The sequence below is a fragment of the Anopheles nili genome, chromosome 3, assembly GCF_943737925.1.
Source record: "Anopheles nili chromosome 3, idAnoNiliSN_F5_01, whole genome shotgun sequence".
Classification (NCBI taxonomy): Eukaryota; Metazoa; Arthropoda; class Insecta; order Diptera; family Culicidae; genus Anopheles; species Anopheles nili.
This window is the reverse complement of record NC_071292.1, coordinates 68,758,913-68,775,512: the sequence shown is the minus strand read 5'-3', so window position 1 is coordinate 68,775,512 and position 16,600 is coordinate 68,758,913. Positions and strand designations below refer to the sequence as shown.

At 46.0% G+C, this 16,600-nt stretch overlaps 6 protein-coding genes across 6 annotated transcripts; 3 read left to right on the top strand and 3 right to left on the bottom strand.

Annotated features, from left to right (window-relative positions):
- Window positions 1-272: 272 nt before the first annotated feature.
- Window positions 273-3,023, bottom strand: LOC128725584 (polycomb group protein Pc). Its single transcript, XM_053819339.1, has 2 exons — window positions 2,958-3,023; window positions 273-1,803 (listed from the first exon to the last, which is right to left on the bottom strand). The coding sequence occupies exons 1-2, from the start codon at window positions 3,021-3,023 to the stop codon at window positions 355-357; spliced, it is 1,515 nt and encodes a 504-aa protein (XP_053675314.1). The 3' UTR covers window positions 273-354.
- A 1,384-nt stretch (window positions 3,024-4,407) lies between these two features.
- On the top strand, window positions 4,408-6,420 carry LOC128726682 (probable tRNA (uracil-O(2)-)-methyltransferase). The gene is made up of 2 exons (XM_053820503.1): window positions 4,408-4,813; window positions 4,871-6,420. The coding sequence occupies exons 1-2, from the start codon at window positions 4,408-4,410 to the stop codon at window positions 6,388-6,390; spliced, it is 1,926 nt and encodes a 641-aa protein (XP_053676478.1). The 3' UTR covers window positions 6,391-6,420.
- Window positions 6,421-6,911: 491 nt separating this feature from the next.
- On the top strand, window positions 6,912-8,251 carry LOC128725771 (three-prime repair exonuclease 1). The gene is made up of 2 exons (XM_053819541.1): window positions 6,912-7,177; window positions 7,301-8,251. The coding sequence occupies exons 1-2, from the start codon at window positions 6,961-6,963 to the stop codon at window positions 8,074-8,076; spliced, it is 993 nt and encodes a 330-aa protein (XP_053675516.1). The 5' UTR covers window positions 6,912-6,960; the 3' UTR covers window positions 8,077-8,251.
- A 9-nt stretch (window positions 8,252-8,260) lies between these two features.
- On the bottom strand, window positions 8,261-10,243 carry LOC128724920 (kinetochore protein NDC80 homolog). The gene is made up of 2 exons (XM_053818641.1): window positions 10,155-10,243; window positions 8,261-10,088 (listed from the first exon to the last, which is right to left on the bottom strand). Exons 1-2 carry the CDS (start codon window positions 10,241-10,243, stop codon window positions 8,261-8,263), a joined length of 1,917 nt encoding a protein of 638 aa, XP_053674616.1.
- Window positions 10,244-10,999: 756 nt separating this feature from the next.
- LOC128722739 (nuclear valosin-containing protein-like) lies at window positions 11,000-14,814 on the top strand. Its single transcript, XM_053816418.1, has 6 exons — window positions 11,000-11,408; window positions 11,491-12,011; window positions 12,080-12,582; window positions 12,647-13,598; window positions 13,678-14,271; window positions 14,340-14,814. The coding sequence occupies exons 1-6, from the start codon at window positions 11,015-11,017 to the stop codon at window positions 14,391-14,393; spliced, it is 3,018 nt and encodes a 1,005-aa protein (XP_053672393.1). The 5' UTR covers window positions 11,000-11,014; the 3' UTR covers window positions 14,394-14,814.
- A 92-nt stretch (window positions 14,815-14,906) lies between these two features.
- Window positions 14,907-16,022, bottom strand: LOC128722743 (carboxypeptidase B-like). The gene is made up of 3 exons (XM_053816421.1): window positions 15,648-16,022; window positions 15,306-15,574; window positions 14,907-15,240 (listed from the first exon to the last, which is right to left on the bottom strand). The coding sequence occupies exons 1-3, from the start codon at window positions 16,020-16,022 to the stop codon at window positions 14,907-14,909; spliced, it is 978 nt and encodes a 325-aa protein (XP_053672396.1).
- Window positions 16,023-16,600: the final 578 nt, after the last annotated feature.

Here is a 16,600-nt window from a genome sequence, read left to right as displayed (position 1 = left end):
ACACGGGCAATCAAAACCAATCTTCTACTTGGACGACTTTCCTCGCGATCGTCTTAGATCCTCATATCAATCCTTGTCACGTCCGGGATTAGTATGCGCCAATATTTACAATTTGCGTGTTTGATTTTAAATCAATCATCAATAACCACGTGTGTTGCCTGCACTCAGCTTTTCATTGGCCTTTTTGTCTTGTGTACATGTCTATAGTAATGTATATATTGAAGTGCTGCTCTATATAGCAAAAACGGTTCCAAACTTAGCCCCAAAATGCACTGTTCAGTTTCACAGGTACAAGGAAAATACATCGTACGATCGCGAAAACCCGCTACGGATGGGAGCTTCTCCATCACCGTCCTAATTGCTGAGCAGATCGCCACCACGTGGTTGCTGCTGATGCTGCGGCTGGTGGTGGTGATGATGATGGGGATGGTGGTGCTGATGCTGCGCCATATCACGAGTCTTGAAGAACCCCTGCTCTGTCTTGCACTCGCGTATCGTCACCGTCTCCAGGTTGACAGTCACGTCGGTGATAAACACCTGGTTAGTGGTTTGTGCCTTCGGTAGCCACAACCGGGGTGGAGCGGCCCGCGGCGATAGCGTCAGGTTGCTTACATGCTTATTAATGTTATTATTGTTCAGGGCGTTGCTGTTGTTGTTATTGCTGTTCCCGTTCGTATGCTGGAACTGATCGTTACGTACCCGCTGTTGGTTGGCACCGTTTGCTGTTGGCATCGCAGGTTGCTGCATCGGTTGGCCGGCTGCCGCGTGGCCTTCTAGTGGGTTCGCATCCCTGATTGGGGCCCCTCCAGCGGCTGCTCCTGCTACTCCTGGTAGCATGTTCGCGTCAGCCGGTGGTGGTATATTGGATTCGGGCCTTGAAGCCGGCGTATCCGGTGATAAAGGCGCTGCTGGTTTCAAGTCCAACTTGCTGCCACCCGCGCTGATTGGGGTCACAGTGGAGACCGCCCCAACCGGTCCTGATGTCGCCAGAGGACTAGCCTCGAGCCGTTGCGCTTTTGCAAGGCTGCCCGATGGTTCGTCACCCGGTGGAGACATCTTGATCGTCACACCCACCTTTCCCGCTTTTGAAAGAACCTCGGCCTTCCGCTTCGTGCCGACCAGATCCTTGTGACTGAGCGGTTGGTCGTCGCTGGAGTTCGAGTTCGTGTCATGATCGTTTGCTTGGTCGGTGCGATCTGCAGATGAAGATATCGATATCTTCAGGCTAGGCAATGGCTGGGTGCCGCTGGTGGAACCTGCCACACTCCCGGGCACCGTAGGCGTGCCAGCACTTCGCTCCACAGACGACGTCAGCGCAGAAGATACTGATTTTTCCTTTAAAGAGGGACCACCACCACTGGGGCTGATACTGCTGCTTCGCTTAGACCCATCGGTGATGGTGACACTGTTTCCGGTACCTCCGGTGCCCGCACCGGTGAGAGAATCCTTTTCCTTTTTGCCGGCTCCTTGCGCGTGGTGATGGTGCGCACCGTGATGATGATGATGGTGGTGGTGATGATGCTGTTTCTCTTCACGCTCCACCTTCCGCACGGTGACCGATTCTTTTCGCTCTTCCTTTTTTGACTGTTCCGGTTCTGGGGTTGCTGTTAGCGGCCGTGACGGTTCGTCGTCTTCATCCGAGTCCTCGATAACGGCCTTCTTTTTGCGCTTTGGTGTGGAAGATCCACGCAGTGACTTTTCAAAGATTTCAATCAACCGCTGATCGAGAATGTTTTCCTCTGGTTCCCAGGTGTTGTGCCGTTGACTCCAACCCTTCCATTTGACCATATATTCGGATTTGCCCTACGAAAAACAGAAGCGAAAATTAATGGAAGATCAATATTTTATTTTCGGGGAACATTTTAATATTTTTTTAGGCCTTGCTTTACAAATTAAAAAAGTCAAGAAATAAAAGGTAATAGTAAATATAGAATATCTTAAGTAAGTGATAAATTAAAAATTAAACCGTATCAAAAATTCAACAAAAATGATCACCAATAACACTGAAGAGCAAGCAAAAAATCATATCTGCGAATGCTTCATAGAATTAATACGCAATAAACTTTTACTCCGCCACGACATCAATCGAGTATGAAAAAAAACAACCTAACAGTCGAATCTAAACAAAACAAACAGCTGGCCTTTTTCACCCCTGTTGTATAACCCTTTCTTGGGAAAGGAGTCCTGGCTGGATCCGACATTTGCGGACTTTTAATGGGTGATCGCCTAACGACAAACTTCAACGAATCCGTAACATCGTTGCCTGCATAAAACGGAGTCGCAAAAAGATAAAATTGCCTAATATGATGCACGCTGATGCGCACTGTCTCGCTCACTCCACCGCTAGCGAGGCGCGTTACCGGGAGACGGAAAACCAGTCAAGGTCAGCTGCATTCGCAGAAAACCGCGTCACTCGCTTTCTCTCTCGCTCCCGAAAGCGAAACACGGGCGAAGCATACGACAAACACTCGCATCATAGCAATCATCAACTCCGATGTTCGAACTGAAGATCGCCCACTGCACGAGTACCACCTGCCTTCTTGGATCGTTTGCGATTAAGCGAGCAAGGATACGCACCAAAAACAGGCGACGAAAAGGAAGCAAACCAGCGGCTTAGACCGGCTGAGAAGGGTTAGTGAATGTTGTGCACCTTGCACCGGTAGCATCGACCGGACAGAAAGCTCCTATTAGGACTAACATCAACCTGTCGAGTAGGCGGGTTTTTTAACATCCCACCTCCATTCGCGACCACTTTTCTTTGTCTTCTTACCTAACCCACACACAGTTCCTTTTCTATGACGTAATGGGAAATCATAAACATTTGCTGTTTTTTTTCAGCACGTTCTGACAGACAATTAAAAACAAGGCTCTCCCATTCCAACAACGGCAAGGAGAGCACTGCACTTAAAGGATACACGTGTTATACGTGAACTAGTACCAGATGAAAGGACACTTACCGCCCGGACACGCTTTTTCATAATCTTTTCCGCGGCGTACACACGATCATCCGAATTGTTATCCATATCGAGGATGTTTCTGTTAAGGCTTCGACCAGGACGAGAGTCGCGCTCCTTTAATCCTTTCCGTATTTTCACCGACGGTAATCCTGCTCGTCAGGAGCGAAAGTTTCGCCAGCCCGCCGCAGCTGGTGAGACGAATGGGTCTCAAGGAGACGAGTGAGGGTTTGCTGTCGGTGATTATTACTCCACACGGGTTTTCTTATTTTACTCGCAGCGGGAGATTTTTCCTAAATTCGTACAAACTAAAGAAGAGGACACTTTTCGCAAACCTCGTCCTATAACACACGAAAATGTACACACATACACGATAAGATACACATCAACAAAGAAACACACTCGCTTAAGATTACTGTAGCACTCAGGATAGGGATCGATTGTAAGCTTGAAGCAGCGAAACCGTGCGTGCGCTCATGCTTTTGGGATAAAACTCTTTATTATCAATCGAAATGACACGAAAAAAATGTCATTCACCATTGCATCACCCACTCCGTCGAAGCCACCGTTGTTCGGAATACATAAATTTAGGTATCACTTCGTGCGCCGCTTCCAGAAGCCCGCTGCGGAATGAAGCCAGAACTGTACGCGTCTTCCTTTTCCACAGCAAAACCAAAACAAACCAACAAACCGAAAAGGACACTTCTGACGCGCCTGACTTACATTTTACACCTATTATACTGTGACCGTATTTGTCTTTTAACAAACAATTAACAATAAAGCTGCGTCTGATTCACGAAAAGCGTCCAATTTTGCGTTTTTAATCGGACATCAAACAACTCCGCCTCAACAACGTCGAGACATTTCTAAAACGTAAGTAGTGTACTCACGTGTGCAGCTTGAGACTTATTGCAACTGATGTATGCTCCGGAGCGGAGTCTATCAAATTATTTATTCTTTTTGAACCGGATAAGAAACTATTTATATTTCCAAAAAAAGAACAGAATATCTTTCTAGTGAAGCCTTTTTTCCCGTTCAAGGATCATGAAATTGGGAAAATATTTGCCAGATTTAGCACTGGTTTAAAAATGCACTTTTGTAGTGATGTGCAAAAGAAACTAGCCCGGTGCATTCAATTCAGTTTATCGGTAACAGCCGCATGGGTGACAAAATACTGCTGAATTTTTGTAACATTTTAACCTTTTATGAATGTTTTTGGTATGAAAAATGATCTGTAATATAATTTTCGTGAATAAAATGTTCTGTTCACTTACTAGCTTTTATGAATATTTATCAGTAAAATTTTAAAAAATGTCACAAAAACAGAAACACACAGCGGATCAAAATATGGAACGAATCTTGTACTTGCGTGCCATAATTATAGGAAGTGCTGCACTAGACAACTCTCATTTTCACGTGTATATTTGTTTACAATTTGCTTAGTGGAATCAAAATGTTCGATCACGTTATATCCGAAATAACTATTGAGAAAGCATTCCATAAAAACTTTTGGAAAGCCGTCGACATTTATCTGTTCAAAACACATTTGATCAACAAGAAACTCTTTGGTGTCAACAACATATCTATTCTATCGTTTAAACATGGAAAATCCGCTTCAACCAACGAGGAACAAGATCCCTTTTTGCAGGATAAATTAAATGAAACAACCGCAGAGCGCTTCGAAACTGAAGTTCGACAGCATCTAATAGATCATGGATACGTGGTACAAGTAGAAAACATGAATAACACCTCCATAGATCGGTTATCGCAATCCGAATGGTATGGTGTGATCGTGCTAAATCGCCTTCTTCCGAAAAACATCCACGTGTTCCATCCTATCGATATCGTTTGCAGTATCCGTAAGCAAATGCTACTGGTTATTATCTCTTCGTTAAAGTAAAATGATTTTTTTATAGGTTTCAGCTCTTGTTCCGTTCATCTGCAATGTCTGCAAAGGGAGAAAGTTAACAGTTTGTTTCCGAAATTTCCCTTCGCGTTGCATGTATCAAGAAATAGTCTAGCCATTCGATGCAATTCCACCGATTCCACCGATGAGCGATCGATATACTGGTTACGCGAAGTTCTAATGGAGCGGATGCATAAATGGATGGTATCAAGCAGTCCAGCACACTCAGCCGACGGTAGTAAAGCCCCGATACGATCCTTGGCGCTTGTGGAGAATTTGGAGGAATACAACTGCCTGTTTCACAAACTGAAGCAAAAATACGGCAAGGCAATGGTGTCCATTTGGCCAGAATGCACCGATCCTCAAAAGTTCGTGTTTGAGGATATAGCGATAGCCACTTACCTGATAACGCTGTGGAAAAAAGAACGCCTTACTACAGGTGTGGATAAATTACAATCTTTTGTTGATATTGGTTGCGGGAATGGATTGTTGGTGTATATTCTGGCATCCGAGGGGCACCAAGGATATGGCATCGACCTGAGGAAAAGAAAACTTTGGGATCTTTATCCAGTCGAGTTGACGATTGATTTACGCGTGCAAACAATTGTACCTTCCAACGCATCGCTATTCCCCGACATAGATTGGATAATCGGCAATCATTCAGACGAACTTTCCCCCTGGATTCCTGTCATAGCTGCGAGAAGCTCGTATAGCTGTCGATTTTTCCTGCTTCCATGTTGTGCGTATGAGTTCGATGGCAGTAAATATCAGCGGCAAAATTGTTTGCTTAGCCAGTATGGTGATTTTTTGAATTATGCAAACGAAATAGCCCGTGTGTGTGGATTTTGCGTGAAAATGGATCGGTTAAGAATTCCTAGCACCAAAAGAACCTGCATTATTGGTGACGAGAGGACCTATTCTGAAGCTGAATTTGACATTCAGGACACTACGATTAAATCCTTCATCAGTGATCGAACAAAGTTAGTATCAAGCGTTGAATTAAAGCAGAGAGAGAACACCACCACCGACTCTACGACCGCCAGCTGGTCCACCAACTTTAAGCCTAGGGAAAGCGTAGAAAGAGTAAGAAATTGTACCAAAATCGATCGTACTGTGGTGGACAAGATTGTGATGGTTGTGTTCAAGGAGCTTCTTGCAAAGCGACGAGTTCTACCCGAGCACTCGGAGCGCAATTGGAACGCTGGCGGAACGATTACGATGGAGGCGTTGGTAAAGCTGATACCTCAGGAGTATTTGCTTTTGCTGAAGGCAGAGTGCGGTGGATTGCAAACTTTACTAAGAAACAACCATCAAATCTTTCGCGTTGAAAATGGAGCCGTGCAGTTGCGAATTCCGTCGAAGATGTCTGAAGCAATGGATGCTGCATTAAAACGAAAATTACAAAAAAATAAGAATTTTAAACCGATTAACTTTAAACAACGTGAATGTTGGTTTTTCGTTAATCATCCTGACGGCTGTCCACTGATGGAAAACGAATGTAGGTTTAGTCATTCAGACAGAACGACATAGAAGAGAATAAATTGTATGCACCAATTATAAGTGCAAGAAAACGTGACTTCCTAGCAGTAAGAGTCTTCTTCTTCTTCTTTACTAAAGTTTTAACACGGTACGATGCAGAAGTCCAGCTACTTGTTCCCTCCTGTATTAATCCGTGTTCTGACTCCACTCAACCTTAGTAGTAAATAGGACCGGCAACTAATGGCCATATGTCCAGTAAGAGTCTTCGCTTTCGGAAATCACGGGACGGTTAACACGCTTGGTCAAACTCATGGCAATATCCGCACTTCCATGAGAATTTCTTTTTCATCGCCACAAATGCCATGATTTAACAATATTTCTTAGCGGATTCAAAAATATTCTTGTTGCAAAAATTATTGAACGAAAATATTCAAATAAAAGTGACAGCTAGCTGATGGGTTTGAAAATCTCAAACGTCAGGATATAACCAAACATAAACTAAATCATTGTGGTGCGGAGGGGGTGATAGTAAACAAATTTGTTTTAAATACGTGTAAACTCATGTAACGGACAGAAACTGGCCAATATTTAAGAAAAGATGCTAGTCTTTTACCATGTAATATGGTCGAAATAAAGTCTTTTGTGTTTTTTGATCTCGAGACGACTGGCATACCAGAGTATGAATTTTTTAAGACAAAAATTACGGAGCTTTCGTTAGTGGCATGTTCCAGGGAACATTTTCTGGAGAGTGTGATCGAGCAGCCCCGTGTTTTGCATAAGCTTAGCTTATGTTTCAATCCAGCTCGTGTAATTTCTATTGGAGCATCACAGTCGACAGGTATGATAACCCCAAGCGTAAGTCATGCTTATATATAAACGATTTGATGACTCATGAATCAGCTATAAATGCTAAGATGTGATAGAGTATAGTTTTGCTTACCATGGTTCTGGATTCTGCTAGGGTTGTACAATGATCTGCTGGAGAACGAGTCTAAATTCGATGAGAATGTTGGCGTGATGGTGAAGATGTTTCTGGACCGGTTGCAGAAGCCCGCCTGTTTGGTGGCCCATAATGGAGATCGGTTCGATTTCATCATACTTAAGCGGCACATGCAGAAAATCGGTATTATGTTACCCGAAGATCTGCACTACCTTGACTCCCTTGCCGCTTTTCGAAATATAGAGACTGACCTGGAAGCGGCGACTAATAATGACAAGGATGGAGCGGAGAATGAAATTTCGGAACTAGAGTACCAGGCGGTACGAAGTATGGAGCAGCTCGAACAGGCCAACGATATTTTGGCAATGCGTCGAAAAATCAACGAAACCACACCGCAGGGTCAGCGTTTGGAGCAAAATTACAAACAGACGCTCAGAGAGTTTCTAAATGGTCCTGCCGTGCAAGAACAAACGCCAATTCAGCCATCCAAAGGTGAAGGTAATAGTTCTCCGCCACTGGGCCAATCGAAGGCGCGGAAAAGACTGTTCGATACTGCAGCCTCTGATGTTACGCAGGACGAAACAAAGCAAGCTGGTCCGTCCGAGCGGAAGCTGAAAAAACGCTACAATTTATCGGAACTTTACAAACGCACCATCGGGAAGGAACTGGTTAAGGCCCATCGTGCCGAAGAAGACGTTTTGGCGTTGATGGAGTGCGCTCGCATGCATTCTGCTCGGTTTGTTCGATATGCTGATACGAATTGCGTCACGTACGACGGGGTGAAAAGTATTTTTTAATCTAATCAGGCACGTGTGTTGAAGATTTTCTAAACATGATTTCGGTACTATTCCATTTATTTTAATTTGCAAACTATGCATGCAAATATTTTTAAGACAAAAAGTGTAGAGAATTCAAACAATTACAAAAATTCAGTAAGGCAAAACTCATTTTCGATAAATAAAAGAATTACGATTTTTCCCGTTAAACCGATTCACTTTTTTCTTTCTCATTACTAAAGCAAACAACCACAATTTGCTTCATAATATCCTCACAATTCTGGACATACGCGCGGAAAGAGGCTAGTTTCAAATGCCTCTCGTCGAGCGCCTGCCGACATCGCTCCAGCCCGTCCTCCATTAGCTTTTGCTTGTCGAGGCTAAGTTTCTCGATTGCTTTACGATTGCCTTCCAGTTGCTCTCGGGTCTGCAATATAGCGAGATCAAGCTCTTTTTCCCGGACATGCACCGGTTTTTGTTCATTCGCCCGATCGGCAAGTGCAATCAGTTCACGTACGACAGCACTTCGCTGCTGCTGGATCTGATGGAAATGTTCCGTTTGTTTGGATATTTTTGATTCCAACGCAGCCACCATAAGCCGGAGGTCGGACATCTCTTGTTCGACAAGACATTTTTCTTTGCTGAGCCTATGTCTCCATGCGCGATACTGCTGAAACACGTCCGCCAACTGCTGTTCGAGAGTCAAGAGTGTTTCCTCGAGTTCGGTGTAATTGTTCGATTGGAGATTCAGTTCGATCGGCTCGAACTGAATTTCGGGTTTGATGGCGTTGGAAAAGTTGTACAGCTTGGTGTTGAGTTCGGAAATGCAGTTGATTTTCCGCTTTATCAACCGAGACAGCGTAATCTGATAGTCAGAAGATTCCTCCTCCAAGCATGCAATTGCTTTGCGCTTAGCGGATATGAGATTTTTGCATTGGATGATCATCATCCGTAGCTCGTCTCGTTCGCTGACCGTCATTTCCTGTTTAGAAAGCTGCTCTTTCACTTTATAGATGGCGTTTTCCCTATCGTAGTACTGATCTTGTCGCTGGTGGTACATCTGTTCCTGGCGTTCCAGCTGCTTCTTTAGCTGTTTCGTTTCTTCCGACAGATGTTTCTCAACCCGTTGCAGTTCGCTAACTTCCCGCTGCACATCGCCAAAGCTTAGGTCCCGTGTCTGACCTATTGTTCTGTCAGCACCGATCGATTCTAGCTGCTTCACGATTTGCTCAGTTCGCATACGTACCTGGTCCTGAGAAAGTCCGTTAGTTTTCTCTGACACCAGACGGTCAATCATTGCCTCCACCTGTTCGCCAAATTCGACCTCTTTTTTCAGGTTCCACAGGTGGAAACTTTCAATTGAAGCTTGGAAGAAAAATTGGGTAAATTCCTGCGATGGAAACTCGGACGCATGCAAGCATTTCGGTGCCCACTCGATCGGTGTGATCGATTTAGGGGCCAGACTTATCAACCACAAGAGCATCGTTATAATATGGTGGATGGAGTGCGGTGCGCTTGGCGTTTTTAACATCGATTTGCTGACAGTAAACGGACAGTGCAGTTCGGTAATTGCTTTCATAATGTCTTCAATAAAGTTGGTGCCAATTTTGTACCGACTGCCACCAATTTGACGAAGCAAGTGAGCAACGATAATTAGAAACTGCTTCATGGACATCGCTCTTATATTGCCACGCTCGATGAAATCTTTCGGCAAGTCAGCAATGTTGGCTTGCGAAAGATAGTCGAATATTTGCCGTGCTTCTGGCGAAAATTGCTCACGTTCAACGGTCGAAGGCATGGGTAGCACATTATCCGCGTTCAATCCTCCATAGCCCACGCTACGTAGCGGTGTCCGTAGCTGAGGGGTAGCGCTCATACTACGTGGGTTGAGCGATTTCTTCGTAGCAGTCGAAGGCACTCCCAACAAGGCACTGTTGAGGCCACGTTCCATGGATCTCGATCGGCCATTTTCACCCAACTGTCCCACAGGTTTGGTGGATCTACGCACAGGCTGAGCAATTCTACTGACGCGGCTGAAATCAAACGTGAGAAGTGGATTGTTGAATCAGAACAATACTATGCTAAACTTTATTACTCACTTTTGGGGTTTTTTGACCGATGATTGCGGAGCCGATATATCGAATTCCTGAGTGCGCCTCGGAAGAGTCATGCGTTTAGTCGAAGACATAATTCAAGACAACCATTTGAAAATAACTGCAATTGGAAAAGAAACTTTGCGCGTCCTTATCTGACGGTTTGCTTTTGTTTTGAATTGAATGTTGTCAAATGACTTCTTCCCATGAGCTAGCAACTGTGAACTGTTTCGGAAACGGTAGCATTCAAAATCACAGTAACAAATAAATAGTGCATAATTTAACACATAAACAAGTGTTTCAAATTATATTCAAATGCTGGTATAAATGTTCACAGATTTTCAACACCAGTTGGTCAATTGGAAATTTCTCATATCAATTTAAAAACGTAAATAGATTCTAGTGAAAAATCAACGACATATCCGTCATGTTGACAGCCGTACAGGTAAGTTTGCAAGGATAGGAAACAGTTTGACAAAAAGATATAGAGCGAGCACAGAGCAGAAGAGAGCGTCAACGAAATTCGTTCATTTTTCTGTGGTTTTTCGCATTTCAAACTTCAAATATGATGCATAAAAGAACGCTGCCTTTGCCGTATGATACCATGTTAATACCGCGAGTGAAGCAGGTAAGAGATGTGCGAGTAAGGATTAGAAACATTGGCTAAAGATGTGTCGATCGTTCGTTGGAGCGTAGGTTATGTTGTGGCGCGCGCGGCGCAGTGAAACCGGCGTTCATGAAGTGCGCTTCACGTTGCTCGCTGTACCGTACCACCGCCAGCCGTTTGATGAGCTAGTTATTGATTTTCTCTTCCTCTACAGTATTTAGAGGAAAATGTGCACCAAACATACGTCGACGTGGGGGTGATGGCGCGAGAGCTACAGCAACGTTACCGGGATTATCATCGTCGAAAAACGATACCCTTTCGTATGCATGTCGAGCAAGCGTATCGTACTGTATTGCACAGCTACGGTCTTGATAGCAATGCATCGTCCGATCCCGATGAAGAAGGTGCCTCGGAAGTTGAAGTACTCGACGAGGCCGGAGCAAACACGCGAAATCAAATGAGCAACACTCTGACAAACATGTACATGAATAACCGCGCGCAACCATCTTCGACACAGGGTAGCGCTGCTGACCAGAACATGGCGGGGCCCGGTGCTGATGGAGAAGCCATCGACATTAGCAGTGACGAGGAAGATGAACCTGCCGGTACAATCGATGATCGTTTGGGAGGTGATAATTCAAACTATATTCAAAGTACTAAACATAAACAGCTAAACGTTTCTCAAAATCTTCCGCATGGTTTAATTTAATGTTCTTTCATTCGCATTTTCGACAGAATTTGTTGCAGGAAACAAACACGTAACCGTCACAAAGCTGATGCGTATTAATAAACACCGCGAGGAGGAGTCTAGCAATGCGAGCAATGAAAGCGGCACAGGGAATGCCGCAGACAGGTTGCCACCGGTTACCAAGCGTCGTCGAGTGGAGCCCACTAAAACGGCCATGACACTGTCCTTGGTCAATGGTAAGCTTCCTAGCAAGAGTTCAAAATTGCTCAAATCAGATCAAATGAATAGAAACGCGACAAATGGTGGTTCATCGGCGACACCGGCTTCAGCGTCGGCAGCTGGTCAGCGGCTGAAAAAGTATCGCAAGGAAGTCGTCTCCCGAATGGTTAGCACAACGTTCGATGATATTGGCGGAATGGATCGTATACTGAAGAATTTATGCGAATTGCTGATGCACGTGAAACACCCAGAAATCTATCAGCACATAGGTTTGCCACCACCGAGAGGATTTCTACTGCACGGGCCTCCTGGTTCGGGAAAGTCGCTTCTCGCCGAGGCAATAGCTGGCGTAAGTCATCGGCACCAGTTTGATTTGTGTTAACCTATTCTTATGAAATGTGTTTCTGATCATTTTAGCAACTGGGTGTAGATTTTATTGAGGTCCCGGCTACCGAGCTCGTGGCTGGCGTTTCGGGCGAATCCGAAGAAAGAATACGGGACATATTTGAGCAGGCGGTTGCACTGTCTCCGTGCGTGTTGTTTATTGACGAAATCGATGCTATCTCTTCGAACCGCATAAATGCGCAGAAGGACATGGAGCGACGTATAGTAGCTCAATTGTTAAGCAGCCTGGATATGCTGGGTAAGCACAACGGTATTGAGGGAGTAATTGTTATCGGTGCCACCAACCGGGCAGACGTTCTCGATCCGGCCCTACGGAGGATTGGCCGGTTCGATCAGGAAATTTCACTCGGCATTCCGGACCGAGCAGCACGCTCACAAATACTGCGTATAATTTGCCGAAAACTGAAGATTAGCGAGTCGATTGATTTTGCTGAGCTTGCCAAACTGACGCCTGGTTATGTAGGAGCGGATCTATTGGCTTTGGCCACCCGTGCTGCCAATACAGCGGTTAAACGGTATGGTATAAATGAAGTGTTGTTTAAATGATATTAAAATGGTATTTAATCTGCATCCTTTTAGGCTTTTGACGAAGCATGAAACAAAGTTCCTGGCTAAGGAAACAATGGATAGTGCCAACGTAACGAACGTTGCCGTCGTTGCCAGTTCAGACGACGTTGTAGCAATTGACGACGAACCAGACGAAGTGGTGAACTTGGATGACGAAAAGGAAGAACAGAAGGGAGAAAGCAAACTAACTCCAATGGAGGAGTCTGAAAAAGGTGATGAGAAGACTACCGAAGAAACAGGTAACGAGTCAAAAAGCGAAACGCCAAAGGACCCACAAGCGAACGAAATAGAAGCCATTTCGGCAGAAGCTGATTCGGTGGAACCAAAAGTCACGGATCAGGCAAAAAGCACAGATGATGATAAAATGGATGTTGATGTTGTGTTACCAGCAGTAGAAAAGCAAGTCATTAAGGAAGCTACCAACAAGGATGCCGATGCTGAAAACGATCAGCCGATGACGGACGTGAAAAGCGACAATCAAACCACATCTAGCGCAAACACAGCCGCCGATTCTTCGACGTTCGAAACTGGGATCAATGTGGAGAGGAAAGTGAAACAGTTGCCTCCACAAGAACTGACTCTAGAACAGATGCTTAATCTGCTGCTAAATCAGCAGAATCCACTGCCATCAGCAGAATTGGAAGGTTTGTGCATCGAACGGGAAGACTTCATGGAATCGCTGCGAACCGTGCAACCGTCGGCGAAACGTGAAGGATTTATTACTGTGCCGGACGTGACATGGAACGATATCGGCTCGCTGGGTGACATCCGGGAGGAGCTAAAGTTGGCCATTCTCGCGCCGGTTAAATTCCCACAGCGCTTGAAACTTCTCGGTCTGAATGCACCGTCCGGTGTGCTGCTATGCGGGCCACCTGGTTGCGGTAAAACACTTCTTGCCAAAGCCGTCGCGAACGAAGCCGGTATTAACTTTATTTCCGTGAAGGGACCTGAGCTGCTGAACATGGTGAGTACCCCCCCCCCCCCCGAAAGAAGTACCGGTTGAACGTATCACTTAACTTATGTTTGTATTCCGGTGTTACTAGTACGTCGGCGAATCGGAACGAGCCGTTCGGCAGTGCTTCCAGCGGGCTCGAAATTCCGCTCCATGTGTGATTTTCTTCGACGAGTTCGATTCTCTATGTCCGAAGCGGTCAGACACGGCAGAAGGCAGCGCGGGTACGCGAGTCGTTAACCAGCTGCTAACGGAAATGGATGGTATCGAGGAACGTAAGGGCGTGTTCTTGATGGCCGCTACCAACCGACCCGACATTGTCGATCCCGCCGTCTTACGACCAGGCCGTTTGGATAAGATCTTGTACGTGGGCCTACCGGCGAAGGATGATCGTGTAGATATATTGCGCGCACTGACAAAGAACCGCACTCAGCCCCCACTAGCGGACGATGTGGAATTTGTCCGAGTGGCTGAACTGACAGACGGTTACACCGGTGCCGATTTGGCCGGACTTGTACGGCAGGCGTCGCTGCAAACGCTTAAGGATTCGATTGTGGCCTGCGGTGATGAGGAGCATGTGGGCGAAAACGCCGCTCAGAGCAACAACGATAAGCTGTGTCTGACGGTCCGAATGGCACACTTCCTGGAGGCGATACGGAACATCAAACCATCCGTAAACACAGAGGTAAGAAAGTGAATCCTCGCTACATTTCAACTCGGTACCAACTGATTTGTATTCCTCTTTTTTTTCAGGACAAAAAACATTACGAAAAGTTGCGCGTAAAGTATGGTGTGAACGGTTCTTAAATCGTTCCAGCTCAACTTCTCGGCCATCGAGCTTGATACTTCAAAAAGGCGATTACAAAATGAATCTTTCTTTTTTACATCATTTTTTTTATCTTACGAAAGGTTTCCACGGGATATGTACACGTGGTAGAATGTTAGTTATGATTTAGACATCGTGTTTAAATCAATGTATTAATCAATGCGGTTCAAAATATCGTTCCATTACACGCAGATGAGTTGAACATCCAAACCCCGATCGCAAGCACACAAGTTTTCCCGACACGCTTAGGAAAATGACTTTGGAATAGCTCAGCATTATTGTTTGGGGACGTACCGATTTGAACCCCTTCCGGAATGAGTCGACAATCGGACCGCCAATGTAAAACAAATTGTCATATTTTGCATGTGCCGATCGCGTGTTAAAGTGTCCCAATAAAATAAAAAAAACACTATTTTAAAAAGAAAACTATAATTTGATTTCGTTGCGTTTCATTCGTAATATCCTGGTTAGAGGGAAGGTGGCGTGCTTGGTGCTTATCGTAGATGTAATGTACCGCTGCCCTTGAGCACGGAGCGGAAGCTCCCGGCAAGACAATTCACCATCGCCCCGATACCGATCCAGCTTTCCTCGCAGATTCGCTGTATGTTCACTTCCGGCGGATGGAATCCCTTCGAGGCGATCTCCATCACGAGCGCAACCGGAACTTTCTCGATATCGTGCGCGTAGTCGATACTGGAACCACCGACCGGATGGTTTAACACGTTCGATGCGCTACCGCACCGGTAACGGACACCGGTTGCCTTTTTCATCGCTTCCACGCCGGCTTCCGCGATCGTGTGCTGCATCTGCCAGTTCCGGGGAAGCGTTCTGTAAACGAAAACCGATCCCTAGGTAACACAATCTGAGAGGACGTTGCATGTCTCCCCGATTACCTGGTGTAAGCTCTTGGATAAAGAATGGCCTTGGCGTAAGAGTGCAGCGAGAGGTAAAGCTTACACGTCGGTCGCAGCTGGCGGAAGAGATCGCGCACATTTTTAGTTTCCCGCTCGGAAAAAGGTCGCTCGCCACGGTACAGCAACGAGCAGAACCGCGTGCTTCCGATGGTCCAGGCAACGTTGAAGTTCCGATTGCAATCCACACCGACGCAGCTTCGTTGACTTCGCAGACCTAACGGGCGTCGTGTTTTGCGCCACATTTTGTTCTGAAAAAAAAACGGAACCACACAGCGTGGCGTCTAGTGAAAGCTAGCAAGCTAAAGGAATCACAAAACCTACGTGCTCTCGGCTGTACTCGTACCCGTCCGGGTTCAACAACGGCAGTATGATCCACTCAAAACTCCTGAAGCTCTTCGCACTTATTTCGTCCTTTTCGAGCAGCTGTTGCACGATAAACAGCGCCACCGAAACTGTGATCCACTCGCGTGCGTGTATCCCGGCATCGATCAGGATACACCACCGATTGGCAAGAGAGCGTTTCTGGTGTACATCCGTACAGATGCGCACGGTTAGAATTTCGCGTCCCTCGTACGATTCTGCACGCGAGAAGATCTCGATTTTACTTGAGTACCGCTGGACCAGTTCATCCAGGTACTGCTTGATGTCCTGGTGGCTTTGGTAGGTCCGGAAGAGCTTCGTTGAATCGAAGGACATCGCAGACGGGGCAGTGTAACACGCTACTACGCTAGGGCAGTGCTTAGTATACTCGTTCGGTTGCCTCTAGCAACGGTGACGCTCCACACTGGAGAAAAGCATGTGTGAAACGGTTGGTTAAAGTAACGATGCACGTGTTCACGATGTTACAACACCTATCTCATCATCCCCTTTCGATGGTCAAACGTTCCAACTACTGTAACCTCAAAATTTGTAACCCAATTCCACACCGAAAAAAGGGCCCACACGTTCACGTCCTTCCCGCAGTGGCACCAAACAAGCACTAACAAAGCCTCCTGCGAACATTCCTGCAAACTCGGTTGCTTACTAGGACGTTTTCCGCGGGGCTTTCCAAATTCGACGGCACGGGTATGATGCGTACTCCCGCGTTTCGTGTAACTTTCCTCGCGGAGAAGGGTTGCGCCGGGTGGGTGGTGTTGGGGGCGCCGAAAAATAGACTCCTGGCTGTGCAGATAAAGCAAACAAATAGCACGAAACGAGGTGAAACCTTCTGCAGGAACGCGCCGCTCGGTGAAGCAAGCGCTGGTTATCAATGAAAATGGCAGCGAAACATGTGC